At 43.8% G+C, this 16,810-nt stretch overlaps 1 protein-coding gene across 1 annotated transcript; it reads left to right on the top strand.

The window, feature by feature from the left end:
• The first annotated feature begins 3,840 nt into the window (after positions 1–3,840).
• LOC139250755 (probable G-protein coupled receptor 139) lies at positions 3,841–8,143 on the top strand. Its single transcript, XM_070873118.1, has 2 exons — positions 3,841–3,937; positions 7,248–8,143. Exons 1-2 carry the CDS (start codon positions 3,841–3,843, stop codon positions 8,141–8,143), a joined length of 993 nt encoding a protein of 330 aa, XP_070729219.1.
• The last annotated feature ends 8,667 nt before the right edge of the window (positions 8,144–16,810 follow it).

The following is a 16,810-nucleotide window of genomic DNA, read 5'->3' as shown; positions in this document are numbered from 1 at the left end:
TTCTATAAATGTGAGCCGATGCAATTTGGCAGGAAGAATAGAAACACCGCCCATTCTTTAGAAATTAAGAAAGTGAAGGTGTAGAGCAACGGGATCAAAGGCCACAATTTAACTAATCATTAAAAGCAGCATCCCAGGTTAGGAAATCAATTAAAATGTTCACAACGCCATGGGATTTATTTCCGTGAGTATAGATTTAAAATTAGTGAAGCTATCTTCAAATTATATCTGGCCTTGCACCGCCCAAACTTATAATACTCTGCATCGTTCTGATCCCCAACCTATAAAAGACAGAGAAGCACTTGTAAAAGAGCAAATAAGGATTGATCCCGAACTGAGAGATTTGAACATTCGGCAAAGATTCAACACTGTCCCTTTTCCGTTGGAAATGAGGAGGCTTAGATGTGACCTTATAGAGGTCTCAAATATTCTAAATGGATTCGACAGGGGAGATGCGGAGAGAAGATTTCCACGTGTGGGAGAATCCAATTCTAAGCACCATCAATACAAGATGGTCACTCATAAATCCAGTGGGGAAATGAGGAGAAATGTCTGTACTCAGCGAGTGATTAGACATTGGTACTCGCGACCACAAGGATTAGGATGGATTCGTGTGGAAGTTTATAACATCAGCACAGAATTCTGTGTGTTCGATGTCATTCTCTGTAATAAACAGGAGAGTGATCGGAAAGAAACTTGTGATATTTGGGTCGCTGTTCCCAAGAAATCATCCTTCATAGGAATTTTATCAAAATATATGAGAGATGGATGCAATTCGTTCATGCCTTACATTACAGTGAGCACTTTAAGCCATTTAATATGGCAAGGTATAAAAACGTAGACTTTATAATTGAGTCTGTACATCCGTGGTGTTTTGTTCTGAGGTAGAAAGTAACTGATCTGAAACATGGTATTCTTACACGACTACAAGTGAACATGACATGATTTCCAGTTGTGTTCCTCATTCTTTTATTTTTGGAGAACCTTCTTCTCGGCCGGTTCCACCCGAGAGGCAAGGTTCCCACCCAGCCGTTCACAATGGAAGGTATTGCACTGATGGATCTGAGGGAACTCGGCCCCACAAATGAATTAGTGCTGGTTAGTGCAACGGAGGTAGTACTCAGCTCAATAAGTGATTCAGTGCCAGTCAGTAAGATGGAGGAGGTAGTGGGATTGATAAGGCTCAACAGGAGAATCTGTGCTCTTCAGCATGATGGTATGTGGTGGGGTAGTGGGATCGCTAGGACTGGGCTCAGTAAGTGAATCAGGGCTCGTGAGTAAGATGGAAGGGCTATGAGAGAGTAAGGCACAGGTGAACCAGTGCTGGTCAGTGCTAAGTGGGTGTACAGTGAAATGGGTGGTAATAGGGTCTAAAGTCGAATCAATTCAGGTTAATGAGATGGATGAGTCGTAGAACGGGTAGTACTGCACTCAATAGTTGACTCAGTGCTGGTCAGTGCGATGGTGATACTGGTGAAATGGATCGTACAAGATCAAGAAGTGAGTCAGTGCTGGTCAGTGCGATGGTGATAGTGGTGAAATGGATCAATAGGTGAGTCAGTGCTTGTCGATATGATGGGGAGTGGGAGGAAAGGGGATGGGAGAGTACTAGGGTCTATAGATGAATTAGTGCTGGTTACTGAGATGGAGGGCAAGTGGAAGGTGCAGTACTAGGCTCACTAGTTACATCAGTGTCTGTCAGTAAGGTGGTGATTTAAGTAGAATGCGTTTTACTCGAGTCCATAGGTGAACAATGCTGACTTGCAAAATGCAGGGGTAGATGGAACGGGTATTACTTGGCTCAATAGGTGATTTGCTGCCGCTCATTCAGACAAAGACAGGGTAAAGGAAATAGCGTTTATCGAGTCACTGCTCGTCAGCATAGTGAAGGTATATCTGAGTGATGTGCACTTTACCCACAAATAATTCACCCTACTCAGTGAAGGGGTCAAACTGTGGTCATATCTTTGGTTACATTACTGATTTACCACAGGCCAAAGTAGATAAAAAACGAGCAGAGACGGAAAGGCGAAGGTAGGTCGTTCAGGACAAGGAGCAGGTAAAGCCGGGTGTAATCAGTCAGAGGACGGAGAGCGTGGTCGTTCAGGATAAGGAGCAGGTAAAGCAGGGTGTAATCAGTCAGAGGACGGATAGTGTGGCCGTTCAGGATAAGGAGCAGGTAAAGCAGGGTGTAATCAGTCAGAGGACGGAGAGTGTGGCCGTTCAGGATAAGGAGCAGGTAAAGCAGAGTGTAATCAGTCAGAGGACGGAGAGTGTGGCCATTCAGGATAAGGAGCAGGTAAAGCAGAGTGTAATCAGTCAGAGGACGGAGAGTGTGGCTGTTCAGGATAAGGAGCAGGTAAAGCCGGATGTAATCAGTCAGAGGACGGAGTGAGTGGCAGGGTTCTGAATCTGCAGCTGCAAAATATCCCCAGCTATCTGGTTTTTGCCTCTCCCAGCAGATCACATGGCTCTGGTTGGGGTGGAGTGTGGAATGTTTCAGTATAGGGATGTCGCAGTTGTGTGGGTCAGACTGGTTGGGCTGGGTACTCATCACCTTTCCACCATTGTTCATTGTTCATAGGTTTATATGTAACCTTTAGGGCTGCTGACCGAGGGCCGTGCGGCTCTTTGTCGGCCGGCGCGGACACGATGGACCGAAATGGCCTCCTTCTGCGCTGTAAATTTCTATGTTTCTATGTCAGTAATTCACCGATGGTGAGTCACGCTTATGGTGCTGATGTCCGTCCAAATTTATAAAACCCTAACATTTCGCGGAGCAATTGTGATGTAGAAGTAGTTGATGTGCTGTTCTTAAATCTCTCTCCATGTTCATTGAAAAGTAATATTAACTTTTTGTTTTAAATTGTAGAGGGATCACCAACACACAATCTCCATGAGTCTGTACTTAATTGTGACCAGCAATTGTTACAATATTGTCTACACCACAATACTGACTCATTTATTTCATCAGTTACTTATTTATTTATTTAATTTTTTCATTTGTTTTTTCCTTCTTACTGCATAATATAAGCGGGGAGTGAAGGGTTATGGGGAGCGGGCAGGGAAGTGGAGCTGAGCCCATGATCAGATCAGTCATGATCTTATTGAATGGCGGAGCATGCTCGAGGGGCCATATAACCTATTCCTGCTCCGATTCTTATGTTCTTATTCTCTTGTACACATTCTGGCTGGTGTCATCAATCGGAATTGATGTTTCCGGTGGCCGATTTATTTTATTAAACAGGGAACACAGAGCAAATGATAAGCCTATGTTTTCTAAATTCTTAAAACAATCACAACATATGGCGGATGCTAGAAGTCTGAAATAAAGGAAACATAATGGTGGAACAGTCAGCAGGTCAGGGAGCATCTGTTGAATTTGCACAGCAGGATACGGGGAATATGATGTTATTTCAGTTCATAAGATTCCTTTGTTTCGTTGTATTCCTAACATTCTTTATCAGATGTGCCTCTCTAAAAGGGGGCACCTTATTAGAGTTGTTCTTTGATGGCACTGGGATAACCCAATCTCTCCTTGGAGCTTGATTAAGAAAATACGCCTATGAAAATTCTTGTTAGGGTGTGAGATTGGTCTTTAGGGCTTTGGCTGATTGGAATTTCTGCATTTCTTGTTAAGAGTCTTATTGTCAAAGTTGTTGATGTCATCTGTTTGTTCACTGGTTGTAATTAAGCCCAGGCAGCAGGAGACACGGTTTACTGACCTAATGAATTTTCTCTGCTATAAATAAGTGAAAACCTCCGAATGTCTTAAACGTAGAACTGCTCCCAGCATCAACATCAACCTTCGAACAATCGATTCTTACCAAAAGGGAAATAATGTCTCTTGGTTACCTGATCAAACTCAAGATTCTCTGGGCGCTTAATGATGTACAAAAAATGTACTACCCCATGTTGGCTGCTGTCGGTGTCCCACGTAAGTAACTACCTGGGGCTGGTATTTTAGGAACTGGAGTTGAACAGTGTGATGTGAATTCCCATTCGCTGGTACCAGCTCAATGATTAGTGTGTCTTTAATGGTCATTAAAATCTCCATATCAGGTAATATTATTAAATTCCCAGCATTGATTCACAGTACAAAACAAGCCATGTTGTTCGATCATTCTCTTCATTAAAAGTGTGCACTTTGCTGTCAATGCTGAGTCTGAGTGTCAGATGAGAAAAAATTTTGTGACCTCACACGATCGTTAATTTCTGCAGAATATAGCAAATTATTTAATTGTATAAATCACTCTTAAAAAATAAATGAAAATGAGTAATGATCCAATCTAATTCAGCTGACTCACGTTCTATTATTTTCCGTGGAACGTTAATGTCACTGGTTCATAATCGGGGTGTTAGAATTCTTAGTTTGAGTTACTTTTTATTATTATTTCACTGAACTAATTGCGTTATGGCGAATAATTCATTTTAATGTGATGGTGAATATCCAATTGCCGAGCTGGGAGTGTAGCATGTCTGTAACTTGAGTTAACCAATTGTTGACCATTCGGAATCCAGATTGAATTTCTCTTATGGGAGGAAAAATTGAATGCATTTTCCCCTCACGTTCATGCCCACGGCGGCGCTAACAGTCAGTCTCATTGCAAGCGCTGGTTGTGAAGGCTTGATTTCTACCGTTGTACAGAAGTCTCAAATGCCTTCACCAAGTGACCGTAGTCCATCACAAATCAAAGAGTTGCTATTGTTAGCCAACTGCCCCATTCAGAGCGCACCATCGATTCTCCCATTCCCATCACTGCCAGGCCTCTTGTTTCACCTCCGCACATCGGGACATTAGGAAAAGTTGTATCCCTCCAAAAACAAAATCACACACGCTGTAATTCAAACCTGGAAACGTTCCAGCTTCTCCTTCTACCACTGGCACACACGTAAATCATTTAAAACTGCTTTTGGAATGCTGGCCTTTATCGCAAGAGAGTGGGAATACAAAGGGATCGATGTGAGGTTGCAGCGCTATAGAGCTCTGCTGAGACCCCATCTGGATGCTGCATTCAGTTCTAGGCACCGCACCTTAGGAAGGAATTGATTGGTCTTCAACAGGGTGCAGCACATAGTCACTAGAATGGCAGTGGCACTGAACGCTTTAAATTGGAGGGAAGCTTTCAGTGATGGAGGTTGTATTTTACTGAATATAAAAGATTAAGGGGTTATATAATTGAGGAGTTTAAGATGATTAAAGTATTTGATAGGTTCGGTAGAGAGTAACCATTTCCTATGGTGGCAGAGTCCAGGAAAAAGTGGGCACAGCATTACATTTTCAGCGAGACCGTTCAGGGATCATTTCAGTAAGTATTTTTAACACAACAGGGAGTGGAAGTAGAATAATAGACATATAGAATAGTAAAGTGCAGTAGGAGTCCATTCGGCCCATCCAGACTGAGCCGGCCCCGATTAAGGTAGTTCTGCACCACCACTCTTCGCCCATGTCCCTGTAACTTTTACTCCTTCAAGTATTGAACCAATTCCCTTTTACAAGCTACTCTTGAATCTGTATCTTCCACCCTGTCAGGCAGTGCATTCCAAATCCTAGCCACACGTTCCATAGACAAGGTTTTCATCATGTCGCCTCTGGCATTTTCACCAATCAACTTTAATCTGTGCCCTTTGGTTATCAAACCACCAGCCATTGGAAACAGTTACGTTTAATTACTTTACCTAAACTCTTCATGATTTTAACCACCTCGATCAAAGCCTTCTCTGTTCTAAGGAGATCAACCCCAGCATCTCCAGTCTATCCATGGAACAGCTATCCTCCATGTCTGGAACCATTCAAATAACCCTCTTCTGTAGCCTATTCAAAGCCTTCACATTCTTCCTCACAGAAGGTGTCCAGACCTGGACACTATATACTAGCTGTGGCCGAACTATTCTTGTAAATATGTTTTGTATAAAGTTTTTGTCGTTGTATTATATGCCTCTATTGATAAAACCCAGAGTTACATATACTTAATAACCTGTTTTGTTACTTTCTTTTGCCACTTTCAGTGATTTCTGGAAGAACACCCCCCAGACTCTCTGTTCTTTCACCCCCTTTTCAATTGTACCATTTAGCTCGCATTGTCTCTTTTCATTCTACCAACCAAACTGTATCACTTCACACATTCCTGCACTGATTTCATCCGCCATATGTCTGCCGATCCCACCCACTTGTCTCTGTCCTATTGAAGTCGATTAATATCTTCCCAATTATTTACTACTCTTCGAAATTGCGTGTAATGTGCACATTTCGAAATGTTGCCCGCTGCCCACAAGTCCAACTCATTAATGTATATCAAAAACACAGTGGTCCGAGAATTGAACCTTGGGAACCCCCGCGGTATACCACACTCCAGTTCGAGAAACAGCTATTCACCATAACTCTCTGTTTTCTATCCCTTAACCAATTGTGTATCCATGCTAATACTGCCTCTTTTAGGCCATGGTTGTAAATTTTACTAACAAGGCATTTATGTGTTTTGAATGTCCACATCGACAACATCAACTGCACTGGCCTCAAAAAATCTGTTTTGTTATGTTATCTCAAAACTCAATCAGTACAGTCAAACACCTGACGCTTCTTTCTTTATTATCTATGGTTCTAAACGCTTCTCAAAACTTCCCCGCTACTGACGTTAAACTGACGAGCCTGTAATTGCCAGGCTTGTCCTGCTCCCCTTTTTGAACAAGGATACAGCATTTTCAATCCAACAGTCCTCTGCCACCACCCCTACAGCTATGGAGAATTGGAGACTGTCGCCAGTACCTGTGTAATTTATACACTTACTTTCCTCAGCAAACGAGGCTTCATTCCATCTACACCGGGTGAATTTTCCACTTTATGTACATTCAGACTCTCTCGTACCTCCAATTGATCTATTTAAAAAAATCTCATACAGTGTGCCGATAACCTTCTTGTTTACCATAGTTTTGGCAAAGTCATCTAACTTGGTATAAACCGGTGGAAATCTGGAACTATCTCCCACAAAAAGCTTCATTAGCCGATTCATTACTGCTTACTCTTATTACAAATTTATATCCAGGATGCCCTGTCACTGGTGAAATAATTAGAATCCATCACTGGATGCAAAGGCACGCTGCTCATTTCTTGGCGAATTTCAAATGATTGCGAAGGGACTTTAGACAGATCGTCTGCAAGCTACTCTATTATTTCATTGGAAACGCATCAAACTTCTGTTATTACTCACTGTTTGTGAATAATGTCCCTATTTTCCTCTTGCTTACAGTTAATGTGGTGACGATTGTGATCCTGTCTCGGGGAAAGTGCGGTCTCTCCAAATGTGTCACTCACTACCTGGTGGCCATGGCAGCGGCGGATCTACTGGTCGTGATCATCGATCTGATACTGAGGCAGATTCCTATTGTTTATCGGGATCAATTTCTTTTTCTGTTGCATGTTAGAATATGTAATATTCATGCTATCCTGCTTTATGCAGCCACAGATTGTTCTGTCTGGTTCACCGTCACTTTCACCTTCGATCGATTTGTGGCCATTTGTTGCCAGAAGCTGAAATTGAAAAATTGCACGGAGCAAACAGCGACTGTGGTTCTAGGAACAGTGACAGTGCTGAGCTGTCTGAGGAACATTTTCTGGTATTTTCTGTATACAAGTGAATATTGGCTGTCCAACAGTCCATGGTTTTGCCGCGTGACAATTGGTGTATCTCGTTCACTAGTCTGGGCTATCGTTGAATTAATTCATTATATTTTAACACCTTTTATTCCATTTATTTTGATTCTACTGTTGAATGCTTTAACGGTCAGACACATTTTAGTGTCCAGCAGAGCCCGAAGTAGACTCCGGGGTCGGAGCAGTGGCGAGAGCCCCAGTGACCCAGAGATGGAGAACCGAAGGAAATCGATGATTGTACTGTTTGTTATTTCGGGGAATTTCATACTGTTATGGGTGGTGTTCATGGTCTGTTCTATATTGAGACGATTGAATTACTTGGGACACTCTATTTCTCTGCCCACGTTTGTACCGGAAATTGGCTTCATGCTCCAGCTCCTGAGTGGCTGCACGAACACTTTTATTTACGCAGTGACCCAGAGGAAATTCAGAGAGGAGTTGAGGAATGGAGTGAAATATCCCCTTGCAATGGTGGTAAAGTTAATTCGATGAGAACACCTCACGATTTCTAGTACCATTATGTATATCAAAAGTGCAGAGGAGATCTAAAACAGGGAATCAAAGCAGCAAATAAAGTATATACGTTTAGATTAGCAGCTAACTGAAGAGGGAACCAAAAGTCTTATTTAAACATCGAAATAAGAAGCGTGCATTCAAATGGATGGTGTGAGCAATTATGCAGCAAAAGAGAATCTCCTTGTGAAAGGAGAAGGCCAGGATGAGGTGCTAAATGTGTACTTTGCATCAGTCATCACCAGAGAAGGGGCAGCTTCCAACGCAGCAGTAAAGGAGGAGGCTGAGCGATATTTACAAGGATAAACATAGATATAGAGGATGTACTTAAAATGTTCACCGTCCTCAATGTTGAACATTCACCGGTCCGAATGGAGAGCAATCTACGTACCTGAAGGATGTAAGGGTTGAAATGGGAGAGACTCATGCCGCAGTCCTCTGATCCCCTTTGGATATGGAGGGGTTGGCAGAGGACTGGAAAATTGGAAATGTTACCCACTTGTCCCGTGCACATGCGCTGCATCCGGAACCTGAGATCTGTCAAGGTACACCTTCATCGGAACCGCCAACAAACTTACAATTGCAGTGGAGAGTTGACCATGAAACATTTATAGTTGCTGAAAGCAAGCACATGATGCTCATTTACTGTTAACATTGGCCCTGCAATTCCATTCGGAGGCTTCCCACATGGAATTGCCTCCAACTGGAAAATTGTGATGAATCTACCTGGTGGTCTCGGAGGCGCCCTGGATTCCATTGGGGAGGCCATCTCTTCATACGCTGCGAAGCGTGCTCCCGTCCGAAGGGTTCCCACGCAGAAGGTGCAATCACGTGTGACTGTTCAGCCAATCAGGTCCGTATTCCACAGCTTTCCCATTAATAGCAGTGGTGTGCGGGTGGTGTGTGGGTCAGGTTCACCTCTGACCTTCTGAGCGGTTCGAATCACTCCCACTTCCGAGGTTCTAGACTCTGGATTTATTTGGGGATGTGACAAAGTGAAAGAGACAACTGGTTTTGGTGTGAAGAACTTTGATTTTATTACAGACAAGGAAAGTACAATGTCAAGCTTGAAATGACTAGAATAAAGACACTTCACCACACATTCAAAAGGAGTTACAGAAAATACAGCACCTCCCACCTCCCAATGCCTTACTCTGACTCGGTTAAACTCAAGGGCAAACAGGGGTCATGCTCACCAATCCTTTATTATCTGTTGGCGATGGTTCACGATTTTGGGTTTCGCTGAACTCTGTAGGTTCTGTTTGCCGTACCCCGAACGTCGTAGAGGACTTCTGACTGCATAGTCTTTAGTTGGGTGGTGTCATCTGATGCGGTAGGGCGCGTCTTGGACTTATGGTGTGAGTACACACTTTCTTCCATTAGAAATAGGTTTTAAAGTCTCTTTAGGTAATGTTTCACCTGTTGGTAGCTAGGAACAGATTGTAGAGTGGAAACTTTCAAATCTTCGGTTTCTTCTTGAGGAGTTTTGGTTTTGGATTTGATTGATCGCGGTGCTTTTGATGTTACCACGTTGGCTGTGGTCAGTTGTTGCTGCAATGGCGATGTCCGAAGTTACTGGGAGCTGCTTTCTGCCATGATGATGTTATTCATTCTTCTTTCGGTAGCAGGGCAGTGTGGCCCAAGAGTGTGGTCGAGGTTGGAAATGTTGGTGCTCAGAAGAGCTGCATAAACTGTTGCGGTGGTCTTTCTCCATTCTTCCCCTCTTCAAATAGATGAATGCCTGCTTGCTCTCCTTCCTTAAAAACCGGGTCACAATTATACTTTGGGAGCCGTTCTAATCTATGCGCCAAATCAGCCCTGATTGTTTGTTTATTTTTTGGCGGGCTCGATAACTTTTTGTCATATTTTGGCGGGCCCATTAATGTAAACCTGTCTCAAATGTGTCGATTTTTTGATTTTGTTTCTTGATCGGGAAAATTAGCTTTGGTGTTTGCAATGTCTGCCCAGGCTTGGGTTTTCCATGTGGGCTGGGTCGGCCATTGTCATTATGTATACGCTGGATGGGTTTCCTGCTCAAAGTGATGGCTGGCTCTCTCTGCGTCAATTGTTGCTATGTTAATGTCTCCCGGGGAGAAGTATTTTCGAGTTTACACAATTCCCCAGACAATTTGTTTAGCTTCAATACCCCAGACAGCTTTAATACCCAAACTGGTTTCTTTGAAGGATAGTTATCCTTTAGTTCTCAACCCTTTCCACACCGACCCAATCTGCCTTGTAAAATACCAAATTATATAAAAACTCGTAGTTTCTTCCATGTGCACTTTAGGATCTCAAACTTTCTGGTTGATAATTCCAAATTAAATTCCCTTTCCAATGAGTCCAAAAACTGAGGGGGCGGGGGCAGTGTTTCCCATGAATTTTGCAATCCTACAATGGAAACTCCGCATCTCCGAGTTCTCATTGCTACTAATGGGGAAAGAAACACACACTAATAAAAAGTAAATAACCTCACGTAATTAAATTTAATTGAAATTAAAGTTAAAAAGTACCTTAGAAAAAGAAACTTACCTTAGTGGGCAGAGTTTTTAACAATAAAATGTGTTTATATAATGTAATGTTATTATGTTTATGTATGTTTTAAACACTTGCGCCTGTGAAAGGAGGCGATGTGCCTGCTTTTTCAGCCGCAGGAATATTGAGGACATTTGCTGGGCAAGATATGCGTAAATCCTATAGTCTTGCCCAAGCAAATGTCCTCGCTCCTGATCTGCGGATCATCGTCCAGCTTCAGCTTGACAGATCGGAAAAGCTGGATTTCAGTGCATGCGCATTGTGTGCTGAAAATCGGATTTTCCGATATCTTCCCGGGTCCGGAGAAGCATCAGGCCTATATGTTCATCGCTACCAGACAAGCTGTGTAAAGTGGCTGCTTGATAAGAAGTTATGAGTTGACTTGCTGGAAATGGTTCAAAGTGTGCTCGATCAGGCCAACATCCCCAGCATCGAAGCACTGACCACACTCGACCAGCTCCGTTGGGCGGGCCACGTTGATCGCATGTCTGACACAAGATTCCCAAAACAAGCAATCCACTCGGAACTCCTACACGGCAAGCAAGCCCCTGTTGGGCAGCGGAAACGTTTCCATGACACGCTCAAAGCCTCCTCGACAAAATGCAAGATTCCCACAGAAACCTTGGTGTCCCTGGCCATGAACCACCTGAAGTGGAGGAAGAGCATCTGGGAGGGCGCTGACCACCTCGAGTCTCATCGCTGAGAGCATGCAGAAAGCAAGCGCAGGCAACGGAAGGAACGTGCGGCAAACCAGACTCCCCACCCACCCTTTCCTTCAATGACTGTCTGTCCCACCTGTGATAGAGACTGTAATTCCCATATTGGACTGTTCAATCACCGAAGAACTCACTTTTAGAGTGGAAGCAATCCATCCACGATTTCGAGGGATTGCCTATGATGATGATGATTTACAGTACACCGCATTTATTGCAGAAAGATTAGATTTGTCTTTACTGAATATCAGAATGTGAATACCTCTAACACAGTTGTTATTCGTAAATGCATTCACACACAAACAATGATACCAGACCATGTTTATATATTTTCCTTTGTTATAGTTCGTTTTGTTAGGCTTTATTGTCCTGCTATTTAAATGACACATTATTCAGGAGTTGTTACCGACTGTAAGCTCAGCGTATTGGATGAATGTCAGGGTGTGGATTCGTTGTCGCGTAGCGAATCGTTCTTGAGCAATAGGCAGATGCCCGAGCAGAGATAGAGGGAGGAAGAGGGTGAGATGGGAGAGACAGAGAGAGAGAGTGGAGAAAAAGTAAACCAAAGGTTGACGAGACAACATGAGAGTTACCATTTCGCTCAGTCGTAATAACACTATCAGTGAATGTTCAACTCTGTCTGTATTTTTCAAAGCTTGCTTAAATAAACCGGGAAGTGGACTGGGGCCCTACAGGCAAGAGAACACTATTACACACGCATATTTTCCACTCACAAATCTCACTATAGCCATCAGAATTAGCATGTGCCCAATATTCAAGCACTCAACCTTATCTTTAACCGTGGTATGCTGCTATATATTTTAATAGTAGTGTCAAATTAACAGTTATTACACTGTGGGAACTATATGTATGTCAATAAACAGGACATTGTGTAAATAGGGACTAACAAATTGTGAGATTGGATGACCAAATAAAATAAAATGCTGATATATGAAATAAGTCCAAGAACCGGCTTAATTAAATGTTTTAGAGAGGGTTTAGAAGTTTTTAGAAGTTTTTAACATGTAATTTCAAAGAAAAATACAGAGAAATGTTGTGGGCGTGGCTTAGTTTTGAAAGTTTTTGTGGGCATGACTTATCTTCAGCTGATTGGCCAGAGGTGTTCTGCAAAGCGGGCACCGTATCTGCCTTGGTCTCCCCAATGTAGCCAAGTCCGAATCATATGCAGCAAATACCGTATACGGAATTGCAAGAAGTACAAGTACATTGCTGTTTCTCCTTGAAGGAGTGTTTTGGTTCAGGCACGGTGTGAAGGGAGGTTGCAGAAAGGCAGGGGTCTCATCTCCTGTGCTTGCATGGTAAGGTTCTGTGGGAAGGGGCTGGTGTGTTGGGGGTGAGTCAGGAGTGAACCAGGGTGCTGCGAAGGGTTCAGCACCAGACTGGAGGTGGAGGACGATCTTTTGAATGTAGGGGCTGCTGGTTTGGAAGATGGAGACAAGGGGAACCGTATCTTGGTTCTGGGAGGGAGGGGAAGGGTGAGAGCAGAAGTGCAGGAAATGTGATGGACACGATTGGTGGCCTTGTCAAAAACAATATAGGGTAATCCTCAGGTGAGGAATAAGGAAGACATATCAGAAACATGGTTTTGGAATGTGTCACCATCAGAACAGATGCAACAGAGACGGATAAATCAGGAGAATGGTATAGAGTCCTTGCAGGAAGCGGGTGGAGGAAGTGTAGTCCAGGTACCTGTGGGAGTCAGTAGACGGAAGGTGGATATTGGCCGGTGGCCTTTCCCCAGATGTCGAGATAGAGAAGGCGAGGAAGAGAAGTGATGAGTCGGTGATGGACTATGTGAAGGCAAGGGCAGGCTGGGAATTGGAAGCAAAGGTGATGTCAATTTGCAATTCGAGGCGAGAGCAGGAACCGGCCCCGATACAGTCATCGATGGAGCGGATAAAGAGTTGAGGGAGGGGACGTGAGCAGGACAGCAGCAAAGAATGTTCCATCTATCCCACGGAAGGAAAGAAAGACAGAAAACAACACATTTTATTTGGAGGAAGTGAGCGGAGTCGAAGGAGATGTTACTCAATGGGAGAATAGGTTGAGCCAGGCAGAGGAGTGTGGTGGAGAATAGGAACAGTTGGTTTCCGTTCAAAGCAGTAGCGAATGGCCCTCAGGGTGTGAAGTGGAGGGATGGAGGTTTCGAGGGATTGACCGCCTGTTGTGAAAAGGAAACAGTTAGTGCCAGCAAACTGTTAAAGACAAAGCGTATTTGACTCACTGGATCGAGTTCTTTGATGAAGTAATGCTTCATGCTGCACGTATGGACTTTCAAAAGGCGCTTCACAAAGAATCACAGAATAGACTTGTTAACAAAAGTGAGCAACATGAATGACCATGGGATTAAAGGGCAGTGGCTGCATGGATACAGAATTGGCTGCGGGTTAGAAAGCAGAGAGTGGTGGTAAACGGGTGTTTGTTAGACGGGAGGGAAGCAGACACTGGTATTCCCCGGGGGTGGGTATTCTGACCAATGCGCTGTTTGATATCTATTAATAGTCTGGACTAGGATACACAGGGCATCATTTCAAAGTTTGTAGATGATACAAAAGTTGGAAATGAGAAGGACAGTAAAAGACTTGAGGATGACAGAGACAGACTGGTAAAATGGACAGACACGCGGCGGATGATATTTCGCACAGATTTGAGAAGTGATAAATTTTGGTATGAAGAATGTGGAGAGAGAATAGGAAGTAAATATTACAATTTTAAACGGGAAACAAAACGGAGAGACCGATGAGCATATGTAGTCAATTCTTTGAATGTGGCAGGGCAAGATCAGAAGGGGGTTAATAAAACGTACGGGATCCATGGCATTATTAATAGAGGCAGAGAATACAAACACAGGGAAGTTTGGTAAATCTTTATAAAACACTGCTTCGGCCTCAGCCAGAATATTGTGTCCAATTCTGGGCAGCACACTTTAGGGAGGGTGTCAGTGCCTTGCAGTGGGTGCAGAGGAGGTTTACTGGAATGGTCCCAGGGATGAGGTACTTCAGATATGCCCAGAGACTGGAGACGTTTCATTCTTCTCCTTCCAGCAGAAAAGGTCCCGAGGAAATTTGATCGAGTTGTTCAAATCCAGGAATGGTTTACATTACTAGCTGAGCCACCAGAAAATTTGCATAGGTAACTAAGATCAGAGCGACGAAGGCGTGGCTCAGAGATTGGAGTAGGATAAATGAGTTTTGATTCCTGGGGAACTGGGATCAGTACTGGGATAAGAGAAAGCAGAAGGCAACAGTGCATGGCAGCGATCGGAGTGATGATCACCCGAGTGTGAGCAGCAGGGACAGAGCGGATAAACATGAGTGTGGCAGAAAGTGGAGTCAGAGTAGGGAAAAATGGTTAAAGGATAAAATTAAAAGCTCTTTATCCGAATGCACGCAGCATTCGTAACGAGATAGATGAGTTGAGGGCACGAATAGAAATAAATGGATATGATCTGACAGCCATTACAGAGACGTGTTGCAATGTTCCCAGGGCTGGAATCTATACATTCAGGGGCATTTACCATTACAGAAGGACACACAGAAAGGAAGAGTACGTGGTGTAGCTTTGTTAATTAAGGATGCAGTCAGTGTGTTAGTGAGACAGGATATTGTTTTAGAAGATCAAGATGTCGAATCAGTTTGGGTGGAGATAAGGAATAATAAGGGAAATAAGTGATTGGTGGGAGTAGTCTATAGGCCCCCTAACAGTAGCTACACTGTAGGACCCAGTGAGGCGAACATGATAACCACTACACTAAAGAAAGACTGTGGTTAAAATGATGTTCGGAACATAACCAGATGTTTACACTTGTTTTCGAGGTCCTGCAAGATCTTCTTGAATGGTGGACCAGGCTGAAGGGGCCGAATGGCCTACTCCTGCTCCTAATCTTTACATGCTTATGATCTTATGACCTTTCACAGGAGAACAATCTCGCCCCTCAGCATGTATGAGGAGAAAGCTCCAGAAAATATTCCCACCCGTTGAGCTTTCGCGTGTGAGGCGAACGTGTTAACCGCTATACTGCGGAAACATCTCCACTTTCAGCACCAGGTCAGACGGAAATGGTAAGCGAGCAGGTGAACTGCTGAATCCCACTTTTAAGGAGTTGGTCGTGGTGTCAAAGAATGAGTTTCACTTAATGATTAAAAATAAGTAATATCAGATTCAAACACAGACCTCGAGAGAAAACTGCGAGCTGAACACAGAACCTGAGACCACTCGGCCATCCTGACATAGAAACATAGAAACATAGAAAATAGGTGCAGGAGCAGGCCATTCAGCCCTTCTAGCCTGCACCGCCATTCAATGAGTTCATGGCTGAACATGAAACTTCAGTACCCCCTTCCTGCTTTCTCGCCATAACCCTTGATCCCCCGAGTAGTAAGGACTTCATCTAACTCCCTTTTGAATATATTTAGTGAATTGGCCTCAACTACTTTCTGTGGTAGAGAATTCCACAGGTTCACCACTCTCTGGGTGAAGAAGTTTCTCCTCATCTCGGTCCTAAATGGCTTACCCCTTATCCTCAGACTGTGACCCCTGGTTCTGGACTTCCCCAACATTGGGAACATTCTTTCTGCATCTAACCTGTCTAAACCCGTCAGAATTTTAAACGTTTCTATGAGGTCCCCTCTCATTCTTCTGAACTCCAGTGAATACAAGCCCAATTGATCCAATCTTTCTTGATAGGTCAGTCCCGCCATCCCGGGAATCAGCCTGGTGAACCTTCGCTGCACTCCCTCAATAGCAAGAATGTCCTTCCTCAAGTTAGGAGACCAAAACTGTACACAATACTCCAGGTGTGGCCTCACCAAGGCCCTGTACAACTGTAGCAACACCTCCCTGCCCCTGTATTCAAATCCCCTCGCTATGAAGGCCAACATGCCATTTGCTTTCTTAACCGCCTGCTGTACCTGCATGCCAACCTTCAATGACTGATGTACCATGACACCCAGGTCTCGTTGCACCTTCCCTTTTCCTAATCTGACGATTCAGTGCTGGATATGGCCACCTGCAGGTTGATTTAGAACTTTTGTGGCCTGTTACATGCAATAAATGAGGGAAGCAGGCGTATCTCTGCCTGACACCGGGGAAACAGTGAGACAAACCTTGGAGCAAGGGTTTGGTGATTGTGAGACAAAAACGAAAATATTAATGTTGGAAGAATAATGACCCCGACATGATTTGAGCACGCAACCTTCTGATCTGGAGTCAGACGCCCTAACGTTGCACCACAAGGCCTGCACAGTTAGCCTGAGATGTTCGTCTATATGAAGGTTTCACAATACAAGGGGCTTTCAAATCCCCACCAATTTCCACCGGCTATCAGAAGCAGCGCTCACCTGCCAGTCACCGTATGTTTTTTTCTTAAACTTTTTGTTGC

This window comes from Pristiophorus japonicus, unplaced genomic scaffold, assembly GCF_044704955.1.
Source record: "Pristiophorus japonicus isolate sPriJap1 unplaced genomic scaffold, sPriJap1.hap1 HAP1_SCAFFOLD_42, whole genome shotgun sequence".
NCBI classification, from domain to species: domain Eukaryota; kingdom Metazoa; phylum Chordata; class Chondrichthyes; family Pristiophoridae; genus Pristiophorus; species Pristiophorus japonicus.
The sequence above is the reverse complement of the archived record's forward strand: the minus strand, read 5'-3'. Positions and strand labels throughout refer to the sequence as shown.